The 12,241-nt window shown below is 40.8% G+C and overlaps 1 protein-coding gene across 2 annotated transcripts; it reads right to left on the reverse strand.

The window, feature by feature from the left end:
- Nucleotides 1-64: 64 nt before the first annotated feature.
- LOC103385208 (monocarboxylate transporter 1-like) lies at nucleotides 65-11,928 on the reverse strand. 2 transcript variants are annotated; one of them, XM_008319011.3, is made up of 5 exons: nucleotides 11,500-11,928; nucleotides 5,793-6,119; nucleotides 1,975-2,118; nucleotides 1,052-1,867; nucleotides 65-600 (listed from the first exon to the last, which is right to left on the reverse strand). In XM_008319011.3, exons 2-5 carry the CDS (start codon nucleotides 6,007-6,009, stop codon nucleotides 317-319), a joined length of 1,461 nt encoding a protein of 486 aa, XP_008317233.1. In that variant the 5' UTR covers nucleotides 6,010-6,119; nucleotides 11,500-11,928; the 3' UTR covers nucleotides 65-316. The 2 variants fall into 2 exon arrangements, with proteins under 2 accessions (XP_008317233.1, XP_016891527.1); XM_017036038.2 differs by having other exon boundaries at nucleotides 5,793-6,116; nucleotides 11,500-11,927.
- Between the last annotated feature and the right edge of the window lie 313 nt (nucleotides 11,929-12,241).

The following is a 12,241-nucleotide window of genomic DNA, read 5'->3' on the forward strand; positions in this document are numbered from 1 at the left end:
CTGAGGGAAAGTCCTTCTTAATCTACCGATATCCTACAGTTGGTCTGTCTGTAGTTGGTCTGTCTGTGTGTTCTTGTGAGGTTCTGTCATAGGCACGTCAGAGTGAGGGGTCTCAGTGCAGTGAAGGGCTGCGTTTTGGCAGCGTTTTCAAGAAAAAAAAAACATATCAGTATTTGTGGCTTCAGAGGTTTTTGTGAAGAGAATTCTTACTCTGCTGTGTTTCTTCTGCGTGTGTGTGGTTGTTCAAACTAACTGTGACGTTTATCTTGTTATCTGTGAACGGAAGTGTGCGCTCTACACAAGTCTCTCCTTAAATCTACACGGCGTCTTCGTCCATCTTCGCCACATCCTCTAGTTTGACCTCTTCATTTCCCTGGCCCACGTCATCAGTCAACTTCGATGAAGAGGGAGGAGCCAACATGGCGGCGCACTCCTCTTTGGGCTCCTCCTTTTCTCTTCTCTCCTCCTCTTTCCTCTCTTTGTCCAGCATGCGATAGTTGATGCCCATGCCCACGAAGAGGAAGATGCTGGAGATTATCAGAATGATGCCACAGGTCAGGTAGGTGTAGGTGTAGGATTGGTAGGAGTTATAGAACATTCCTGCAGGTGGACAAGAGAGACAGGGCTGAGTTTAAACATTTACAGATGGGGGGGGTGGGGGGGGGTTGAAGAAGACAGATGAGGTGAAGAAACAATGTGTAGTGGGTAAAAAGTTCTGGATCATCTGAAGATGTGACCATTTATCTCAAACGTAGAAGGACATTTTTACCTTTTTTTTTATAGGAAAAAAGTGCTTTTGATTTCAAAACGTTTGGTTTATGTATTTAAAAAATAGTGGATGCAGTTTGTTGTCTGTTTTACCTACAAGACTATGATTATTTTATATTATAATCTCACGCACAGGATATTTTAACAGTAACAACACCCTGCAGTGACCGTAATGGCCCTGTGTTTACTGACTCGGAAAATTTCAAATGTCAAAAATACTTCAACTTCCAATTCATTCCTACTACGACGGATGTACTAAACACAAGAGAAATGGATTTCTTACCTGTTACTGGTGGACCCAGCAGCACGGGTGCACACTCCACTATAGTGACCAAACCCACAGCTGAAGAAAACCTCTGAGCCCCCACCAGGTCCATCAGGGTCTCGAACAACACTGAGCTCAGCCAGCCAAAGGCAAAACCAAAGAATATGGAGTAGATCACGAAGCCGGTGTAATCCACTGACAGTGGAGCCAGCACGTGACACACGCCGTTGTAAAGGATGGCACCGGCAAAGAAGTACTGCACCCTGGGCCGCACCCACTTGGTGTTAGCCAGAAGACCCATGGACGGCCGGGCGAACATGTCGACAAAGGCCAGCACCGACAGAAGGAAGGCCGCCTTCTCTTTGCTGATGTCTTTACTCTTGGCAAAATTGGAGAGGAAGACGAGCGGAGCGAAGAGGCCAAAGAACATGATAACGTTCCCCAACAGGTACAGCAGGAAGCCACGGTGTTTGAACAGCGTCAGGTCGATGAAGGAGTTGATGGTCTGGAAGACGGTCTTCTTCTGCTGCGGCTGTGCTGCGTTGGCTCCCTTCACGTCACCCGTCTCTGCATCCGCCTTTACTGGCTGAGGTTTGGGTCCAATGGGACGCATCAGGGAACCGGCCACACAGCAGTTTAGCAGAAGTCCGCCCAAAATAAGGAAGCTGCCCCTCCATCCAAACCTATCATAGAGCCAGGAGTTGAGCGGAGCCAAGGTGGACAGAAACACAGGGCTGCCAGCCATAGCTATGCCATTAGCGATGGGCCGGCGCTTGTAGAAATATTTGCCAATCATAGTGAGGGCTGGGTTCAAGTTGAATGCCAGTCCCAAACCTAGAGTGAGTAAAAAAAAGTAAAAAAATCATTTCATTTAAATGCAGGGCAATTATATAATTATATACTTTGAAATACATTTGTGATAAACGTGACAAAACACTCACCCCCCACCACTCCTATGAAGAAGTACAGCTGCTGCACTGTGTTGCAGAAGGAAGCAGCGACCAATCCAGACCCTGCCAGGCAACCACCGGCTATGATGATTGGACGACTGCCAAATCTGTTCACAAGGATGCTGCTGATTGGGCCTACAGCAAAAAAAAGAAGAGTGGACAGAAAGTGCTGAATAAGCAAGAAATGACCAGAGCAGAAGAGTAGAGAATAATAAAACATTTTTAGATGTCAGTCCAACTAAATTAAACATTACTTTTATAACCACTACACATTTGGAGTAGAAGCAAAATAGTAAATATTGTAACCTCAGATAACATTATGGTTTATACTATTATATCAGGTGTTTTCAGTCTAAAACTGTGGTCCAACCAATAACAAAACAATGTCTTTTTTCTGTTAGTAATGTACAAATGTATTATATTTATGCATGTGACATTTACGAGGTCACCACCTCCATCTTAACGGCAGATGGCGCTAAACGGCCAAAAGACAAATGTGGGACCAGGCTTGTGTAACAGCAATGGCAACATGTTGGTTAGACAGCAGAAAAAGGAGGCAAAAAGAAATGTGGACAAGAAAAAAATAAAATAAAATAAAAAAATCTTATTAGTTGAACATGTTTCCTACATATGTCACTGGAATGTGTTGGGAAGAAAAAAGTAGACTTGGGTAAAAAGGAAGGAAAAGAGAAGGTTGACAGAGGGCACATATCTCAGCTTGCATGCCAGCCTCAGTATGAAAGAGCCTTCACATGAATGTGAACACAAGGTCAAAGCCTGCAGGATCCCTACAGTAGCTCAGTGTACAGAGAGGAGGCAGACACCATGACATCATCTGCACTCGGACATCTAACGTGTTATGTGCGACACCGAAACAAAACAAAAAAAATCTCAGTTTATATATTAGATGGATGGATGGATGGATGGATAGAACTTTATTAATTCCTCAGTCCCCTTAGGGAAATTAAGGATATTAAACAAAATAATAATGCAATTAACTTTAGATCTACCTTTTGTGGGACTGATCTTTGTGTTTTTATTTGTATTCAAAACAAATGTAGAAAAACAGATATTTGTTCTCAACATTGGTGGTGACTACATGAAAATCAATAAAATAATCAATGTCTATATGAATCTTATATACAAGTCTAACACTTATCACAGCACTGTAAATCAAAGATTGTTAGCAAACAATAAATAAGCAACAAATATAATATTCATTGAATGGCTACAAATGTGATATAAATGCAACGGCCCTTCAAAAGACAGATGTGTGACATTTGAATACCACCATGGCTTTGTCTGTCAAACACTACAATGGACCAGTTTATGCCTGGTTTATGTTTTCATGGTACACACATATAGAAGATAAAAGAACCAGGAGCCATCATTGTAATGTATTCAAATCAAACAGTCAGGTTTCTTTCCCTCAGCTCTGTTTACATTTCTAGTGTCAACAAACTGGGCCTGGACGAGGGCAGGGACAGAAAAACTGCCACCTTACACTGAGCTGATCAGCAGTGTGGAGTTGTTCTCCATTGTGGCAAAACACAAAGAGGGCCCAACGCGTTGTCCTGACAGTTATGTAAACCTATTCCTCTCTCTGCATGTGTGCGTGTCTGAATGAGAGCGAAAACGTCAGTGATCAGAGGAAGGGTCGGAGGTTTCAGACACTGCTTTATACTTCAGATGGTTTCCTTTGATTATTGTTAGAAAGCAATAACAAGAAGAAGCCCAAATAAGGACATTTAGCAGGAAATGAATGTTCATGAATAATGATGATCCGTCACAGTGTAAGAATCAAACTCGGGTTACTGATATCATTATCTCACACATTATCACATTCATTCATTGCTAAAGCTAATGTTTGTTCAGGACCAGTCTTGTTCACCTTCTTGTTCAGCCGCCCATACACACCCACACACACACACACACACAGGCCGAATGGAGAAATTGCAAGAAAAGTCAGACACTGAAGCTCTCACTCACTGAGGGCGTGACCAGAGTCACACTTAAATAATAATAAAAAAGAACAGCATGGCCTTGTAATACCAGCTGAGGGTTGGGCAATTTAGGAATGTCAGGCAATAGAGTTTATTTTTTTCAAAATATGGGTTTTTTTTTGTCTTTCTATCTGTTGCTGCTGTTGTATTTGTACAGTTAGTCATGAGGAGTCGGTAAAATGACAAGAACATAGAATAATTCAACACGATTCTGACTAAGACTCACAAAATGTAGGTCATTACTTTTTATTTTGAAAACATTTCCATATAAAAACTTAAAAAAAAAAAATTAATTAAATTCATTTTCAGAGCTGTAAAGACGTGTCTACATATCACAGGAGAACATCTGGATAGTGGTTTCCCTATGAGGGAGCCAATACCCAAAAAGGAAATGCCAGAGGTATGCTGAACCACTTGAACTAGTTTGTAGGCCTGCTGAATGTGAAGCAGAGGCTGACTCTGCACTGAATGTGCAACTACCACGGCAGAAAACACAGCACAGGAAATAGGAGCAGCCATATCTGACCGTCTGCCTCACAACCACAAGGTAGGGAGAAGATCCACAGGGTGTCTGTTTCAAACTGTCGCCCACCTGGAGACAACAGGTCTCTAGTAACTTCTAGCGTCACCTGAAGGGCTGCAAAAAATCTTTCAGTGCCACAAGGACTAAATCAAATGTAAAACATGTGAATAATTTAGGTTAAAATGTAAATGTAAACCACTTAGGTTTACATTTTTCCATCTCTTTGAAGACGCCATTGTTCATATCAACTTGACCTCATCGTATCATTTATAAGGAAGGAACCAAAGGAAGGAACGGACGGAAGGAACGTGAACTACGACACTTGTCATTGTGACACAGCACAACTACACACAACCAAATGTGACCTCTGCTTTAACCCATCACCAAAGTGAACAGTGGGCAGCAGCCTTGCTCAGAGCACTTCAGTGGTAAGGACTCAGCTGAAGGACTCAAACCTGAACCCAAGTCCGCTTCCCTAACCACTAAGCCACCACTGCCCCATATATGACCAACAGATACTGTCTAGTGTAACGTTTATGTACTTCATTAATTGTGAAACAACAGGAAGAAAAATTTAATGAAAAAAAAAAAACCTCTTTAAATGTGGCTGGTGTTGTGCAACTTCACCCCGCCCTGTCATTCTCTCCATGTTCCTTCTTTCAGAACTATAGACCAACCTACTAAAAGTACAGCTTAGCAAACAGCTCTTCAGAGTTAATGACAAATTCAACTTAAAAATGTGGATTTCTGTTTTACGTACTGAGTGAGAATCAGGAGACTGAAGGACTTTCTTTGCTATGTGTCGAGGACAGAGGGGAAACCTGACCTGAAACTGGTCTGGCCTTTCTCTAAACCCTGTCAATACAAGTTAAAGGAGGCTTTTGTGGAAGCCGTGCTGGTGAAAAGAGTGGCTGAGTGCTGGGAACAATGAGCTCTCCGGTGCAGATGAATGTTTAAAAATCACTTAGGGATTATCTGGAGTGTAATGTGCACCACAGCAAACACAAGAGATGTTTCTGCTCAAATCTTTAAGCATACGTCATTAAACGTTTCACTTTCAATTTTACAATTGAATTTAAGGATTTAATGATTTAATGGTTTTTCAAGCCTGGTGAACAAAGAGATAATGATTTCCTGATGCAAAAAACTGAAAAGAAATCAGTGTTGATAAAATGATTAGTCATTTACTAAAAAGCAAACATGAGACTGGAGACAATCCCTCACCAAGAAGCAAATATTTAAAGTAATACAGAAAATATTACTCATTCAACAGGTATACTCACCTCCAGCGTACATGACAGCGAGCATGATGGAGGAGATCCAGGACACCTGACTGGGTGTGGAATCGAAGATGACCTCTATGTCCTTGAAGAACACCGTGATGGATTTGGGAAAGGCATAGGAGAAGCCAATGGAGATGAAGGCCCCAACCACCACTGCCCAGCCCCAGCCACCTTCAGGTGGTGTGTAACCTGCAGGACCACCCAACGGAGGAGGCATGTCTGCTCACAAGGATGAAGGTGAGGAAGAAAAAGGGTGGATGTGCCGCTGCTGGAGGTCAGCCGGGCCTCAGGGGACAGGAGAAGCCCACACAGCTGAACTGGGATCTGCTGAGAATGAAGAGAGTAAAGGCCTGGTTAAAATCAACACTGAGTGGAGGTACACAGAAGATGAACGCAGCATTTTTACTGGCAGTATAGTGAAACATTTGGCATGAAACATAAACAATTAAAGATCTAGTGAGGAGCTACAGAGTAAAGGTGTCAAAAAAACACGCAAGAAGAAATATTAGGGTTTATTTTTCGTGTGATGTTGACTTTAATCACAGCTCCGAGTCCAGAAACAGAATGAGTTCCAGTCTACTTGCAAACAGTTTACACCAAGTCAAACAAAACAAAACCGAGAACAGGAAATAAATGCAAGATTAAGATTCTCTAAGTCTACGGGTTCATTCAGCCTGGTTACAGCACATCAATGCATTATCCACTTATTAGAGATCTTTCACAGCAGAGTAGTCCCTTCTTATAGTTCTCTCCCTGGTTGAAATAACAAAGATAAGCATCAGTATCAGCCCAGAAAAATGTGGGAGAGAAAGATGATTGAACAATAACATCTGTAAAAAGAAGTATGGAAGTAGGAGTAAAAGTACTTCATCAACTTCCCAGTGCTTCCAACAGTAAGTATTTGAGAAGCATTCCACCAGCTGTAAGCAGTAAAACCATATCCCAATCCTTGTGTTGTTTGTAAACATCCAAAAGCATTATCAGTCAAATACAGACACATATGCACACAATGATTTCTTTTCCGCATTGCAGTCATTCCTGGAGACCAGTGGACTCATCAGCAAGGGATTATGGTACTTGCTAAAAATATTTTTTCATTAGCAGTCCACTGAGTGGCAGTGACAACATCCACCTCACCGTTAAACCAGGAAGAGGAAGTAGAGACTTGAGTAAGTCGATGGTGAGTCATGCCTGAGGTCATCAATGACATTTCTACGCTCTCGTGTAGTACGTGCCGTCTGCTGTATGATGCAAACTCTGCACATCAACCCACAACAGGTGGAGAAATCATAAAGGTCATAGCTAATGTTAAAGTTTCAACGATAAATTTACTGGTGAAGTCTCTGTTGGATACAAACCTGCTTCATTTTCATCTCAATGCTTTCATTTATATAATGGTTTTTTTTCTTTTTCACACAGACAATGACTCACATGGTGCTCACAGAGCTTTCTTATTCTGCACATCCCCTCAGTGGCCTGAAAAAACACAGCCACGCATACTGTCACATGCTTATGCAAACAAGTCCAACTGAAAACCACTGTGTTATACTGTTGCACCGACGCTTCAGTTCAAAAGGGAAAAAGAGTTCAGGGTCAGTGAACACCAAAAACACTCAGAGAAAGTATCTACACAGAAACACTTGCTAAAAAATCAAGTATTGGAGTTTTTAACTATCATTTTTATTTTAACAAGCAAAAAGTTAAAACTTTTATATCATTCAGTAAACATGTGTTACGCTTCATCTATAACCACCATGCTACTGCTACCCGACGCTAACAAAGTAAAATCATTGGCCCACATCACAGTCACTTGGCTGGAAAGAATTAAACTGAATTTATGCAAATAAGAAGTTCTTTGCACCTGGACTAACTTTGACTATAAGATGATGGAAATATATTGTGGTCAGATAAGTTCACTTTGTAGCCTGTTTTTGGTAGATATAGGAAAAGTGCCAGTCCTTTGTGGACAGAGGCCTAGAAGAGTGTGGATACAAAGACATGGGGAACATGTGCTCGACTCTGGCTGCTGTGGCACATCATGACAATCAGACACTGATGACCACCAACGGTCAAAGACCCTAAAGTCTGTGACAACACAGGGAAATATTTTAATGAAAAAATTTCAATGAATGCAGTCGAGCTGTTGATATACTGACCTTTCTCACAAATCTGTGAGACCAGCTTTGAAATCTCATTAAATTGACTGACAGTCATAAATATGTGGGAGATGGTTAGGATAACATTTACACTCTGGTCCCTCCTACTGGGTCAGTCATCTGATCAGTCTTGTTGAATGTTTTGGTGACCTCTTTACGTCTGTCTTTCTATTACTAAACAGTCAGACGATGTAGGGAAGAAGCAAATCCTCCTCTTAGTAAATTGGAATGGACTTTTGTTGCCATATGGTCGGAGGTCCAACTTCCTTGAGTCTGTGTGTGTCTGTGAAAGTGTTTGTAAGTAAAGCAGAACAGTTCCCAAAGGAGACATCAATGAGGCCATTCATTCTGCTGCAACAAACACCAGTGTGTGGAGAGGCTAGAGTTACCTGACATCCGTTCAACCTCACAGAAAAGTGACTCCATCAACTAAATAAATTTATGACAAAGACGTGGACAGCCAACCTTCAAGTGGGTGGTTTATACCTCCAAAAGACAGGACAAAGAGGCCACTTATCTGTTACAACATAAACGGTGATACGCCACTTTATAGCTTGATTTTTTTTTTATTGCTTAAATGAATGGGTGTGTCACTTTGATTATGTAAAAACATTTTATCACCTCACAAAGTTCAATATCAAAAACCTTGCAATGCCACAACAGCTTAAGGCCTGAGGCTTAATGCAGTCATTTTAAAATACTAATTTACAAGCAAAAATGAAATTACAAAAAATTTTACTCCTTTCATCGCTCGGCTCCCTGGATTCTTGTGCATCAGTTACACCGATATCCACCTCAGCCTGATTTGTAGCAGTAACAGATGTAAAGTTCACTCCAACCTTATCAAGATGAACTAACTGGAGTCATCAAGGGTGCACGCCACATGTTCACAAAAACTCCTGTCCCTGTTTGCTTAAAAATGTGCATTTGTTTAAAGGTTTTGCAAAGGCAAACATGTTAAAATGCACTGCTACCTGGTGGTAGATTAAAAGGAAATAATAGAAATATTTCTCCATATTTACCACCATTCTTTCCAATTGTCCAATCTGTAATTGGGGAGACCTGTATATTTAGTTTAGTTGATTTGTTGCTGTAAAGTCACTCAACAATGGAATGTCTCATCACTCAAACTTTGAGTGTGATTTGTCAATAGCCTTGTGGGAATTAAAAAACGTTTAACTTTTAAAAAAAGTTTTAAACTAATATTCACATTTTTTTTCCATATGGATTGTTTTAAGGAATTTACTGTTACTGTGTTAGTACGTGACTCAAAGCTGTGGCCTCTAGATGGACATTATGTAAATTATGACCTGGTAATGTTGGCTCCACATCTGCTTGTACTTGCTGCATTCCCACGTACCGTAATCAGTACCATACTTTCTTTCACTTGTGCAGTTGCACGCATGCATGCACGCACACACACAAAGTAAAAAGTCAAGCAACACATACTGTTGGCATGACATCCTGAAGTTTTTTTTTAACTAAATCTTGAGCTTATTTATGTAGATCTGTTTAGTGCAACTACTTTGATGTTAACTCAAGGGTTTAGAAAACTCTACTATAAAACATCAACAACTGATGCAACTCCACCGTTTGACAGTTTAAGATTTCAAAGTCCAGAGATCAAGTTACACTGAGGGCAAAAATATTTTTTATGGATATCCACCAATGGAATAATGAAAAGATCAGGTGAATAAACTCTTTGTCATTTTGACAAAAAATAATCACCACAGTAAAGTCAACTAAACAGAAAACCGTAGCATTGGGTCTGATCTGGTTTATAAATTATTCAGGTCTGACTTCTGGTACATTATAAATTATTCAGGTCTGACTTCTGGTGGTACATTCTGGTTTGGTCATCTACAAATGACATCAAGATGAAATGGAGTTAGTGATCAAACAAATGGTTTGAATGGTTTCAGTTAATGCACCAGAGCTGCTCACAAATGCCTTATACCGACAGCAGGAGAGGAGATGTATACACTGAGTCTCAGGGGTCAGAGGTCAGGTTTTAAAGGAGGAATGCAATAGTTTTATTAAAACATGTGGGTGACATCTAATTTTTCCATTCAGTCCTGACTCTTAAAGCACAAGCATATGAAACTAATTTGGTCCATGAGAGATAAAACAGCAGATCACAGAAGAATGGTGAACGTAATATTTCAATGGTGGCAGTAAAACTCAAGCGAGGTGCTACAAATGCAGGTAATGATATCAGGAAGACAACAAATGATCAAAAAGGTGCTAAAATATCCTAAAAATAATTCACAATTATCCCAGGGTGACTAGAGCAGAAAGTGTGAAGAGTGCACAAACACAAAACAAAGCAACAGGAAGCTGATGATTTATAAATAACTTTTAGATGCCAACTTTGATGGGTGCAGCCAGACGGATGCAGAGTGTCACACACACAACTTAGAGACACAAAATGGAGACAAATGTCTTTTCATGTTCCAAACATCACGAGTATATTAACCGATCTCAAGTGTTGTTCTCTTGATGGCAGCAATCAATACAGCTTGTTTTGTGGATGAAAAAGACAATCTGGTGACTACAGGCTCCAAGGTCCAAATAAAAAATAGGAAACTGTAACTCAGAAAAGAGAATATTTGCTATATATGTCACACACTGACCTACTTACCAACAGCAAGAGAAAGAGAGAGTGAGAGAGAGAATTCTTGCATCTTATTGCCCTTTTTTCTATTATCCACCTTCAAGTTGGACAAAAATATATATATATAAACATTTATATAGTTTTAGCTTTTGTACAAACTCTTGTTAAGTATACATAACAACCAACATCACTCCATCCCATCTCTGTGGTAAAGGTTAGCTTTGTTGTCACGTTACATTCTCTTGTTGTTTGCCATCATTGTTTTGATATTCCCATCATTTCCTCCTGTCTTCTGACACTATTTCCTGTGTGTCTCACCTCTATCCCCCTAATTAGCCAATGTCAACATGTGTTGGTGCCAGTTTACAGTACCTGATTACATTCAGCATCAGCTTTTTAGTATGGCGTTTCCCTTAATTATAATCATTAGCCATTTCACATAGTTCCTGTTTTTTTTTTAACATTGATTCAATGTTTTAAAATATTTGATATAAAGTGTGTATCATCAACTTTGTAAACATGACATAAGGTCGTCTCTATTTGTGAGAAACCCACAGCTCACAACTCAGCACTGTATTCAGGAAAGTTGTTAATGGTGGGTAGGGAGCCCCGTGTGCGTCTTTGTCCGCCCATGGTTGGCACCAGGTCGGTCCATAATTACGACCGTACCACGCCAGGTGTTGTACTCACGAAGGCTGTCTGCCGAACGAAGGCTTAAAACTGACAGAAGTAAAGGAAACAGGTAGCGCACGCAGTCACGCTAAGCTAATTTAGCTCCTCAAATCATCACTAGAGTCGACCGTGTGAATAAAAAAAAATAGACGATTTTTTAAATTCACCACCGCTCTCTCTCTCTCTCTCTCTCTTTGTCTCTTCACACCACGGACACAAAACAGAAAGGTGAAAAAAATAACCCGCCTGTAACTCGTTCACTCACCGCTGTTGCTGGTCCCGGGTGGGTCCGAATGGGAGCTCGGTCCGGTCCTTGTATGTGTGGTGGCCCTGGTGGTGACAGTAGGTCCACGTTGTACAGCAGTTCAGAGAAAAAGCAGCGCTAACAACTCCTGGATGTGATGTGAGGATGAGGCGCTGAGCTGCTGCGCGTGCGCAGACGAGAGCGGCGGCGACTCAGTACAGGAATCTGACGAGAGGACACGAGAGACGCACGTCCATAGCGACTAATAAAAGGGAAGAACAAATTAAAGCATACACGACACAAATACACAGGTATAACGAGCAACTTAAAAGGATTTCCAGTCGAAGTTTCTAATCCGTCTTATAATTCTAACCCGCGTTCTACCCACGACTGTTGTGACATCATAGGCAGCGGTTCAAGTTTAGTGAAGCCTACCGTTGATTGATTTATTTAGCTTGTGTTTTTGCCAGAAGCTCAAGGGTTCAGCCTCCTGTGGTTGTTGATTTTACAGTTTTATACACGACAATGAAGTAGTAGTAGTATTTTTTATTGTCTGGCAAAAAAAACCCCACTAACACTATAGTGTTATAAAGAGAAGCTCACTTCCTCATGTTGGGTGAATCTGTTGAATCAGGTACAGAAAATTTCAGGCCAGTTGCATGATCAAAGGCAAGATCCTGCTCCATACTACTCCTACTCCAGACTACCTTTTACGTGTAAACACTGATGTAATAGTGTCGTTGTTTTGCAAAACAAAACAAAA

This window comes from Cynoglossus semilaevis, chromosome 10 (assembly GCF_000523025.1).
Source record: "Cynoglossus semilaevis isolate Cse_v1.0 chromosome 10, Cse_v1.0, whole genome shotgun sequence".
NCBI lineage: Eukaryota > Metazoa > Chordata > Actinopteri > Pleuronectiformes > Cynoglossidae > Cynoglossus > Cynoglossus semilaevis.

Bases quoted from the DNA above. Each gene is read 5' to 3' on its own strand.
- LOC103385208 (XM_008319011.3), bottom strand. From the start codon at position 6,009: ATGCCTCCTCCGTTGGGTGGTCCTGCAGGTTACACACCACCTGAAGGT. The intron at 2,119-5,792 runs GTGAGTATACCT...TTTTTGCTGTAG, and splicing joins CGCTGTCATGTACGCTGGAG to GCCCAATCAGCAGCATCCTT. The intron at 1,868-1,974 runs GTGAGTGTTTTG...TACTCACTCTAG, and splicing joins CTTCATAGGAGTGGTGGGGG to GTTTGGGACTGGCATTCAAC.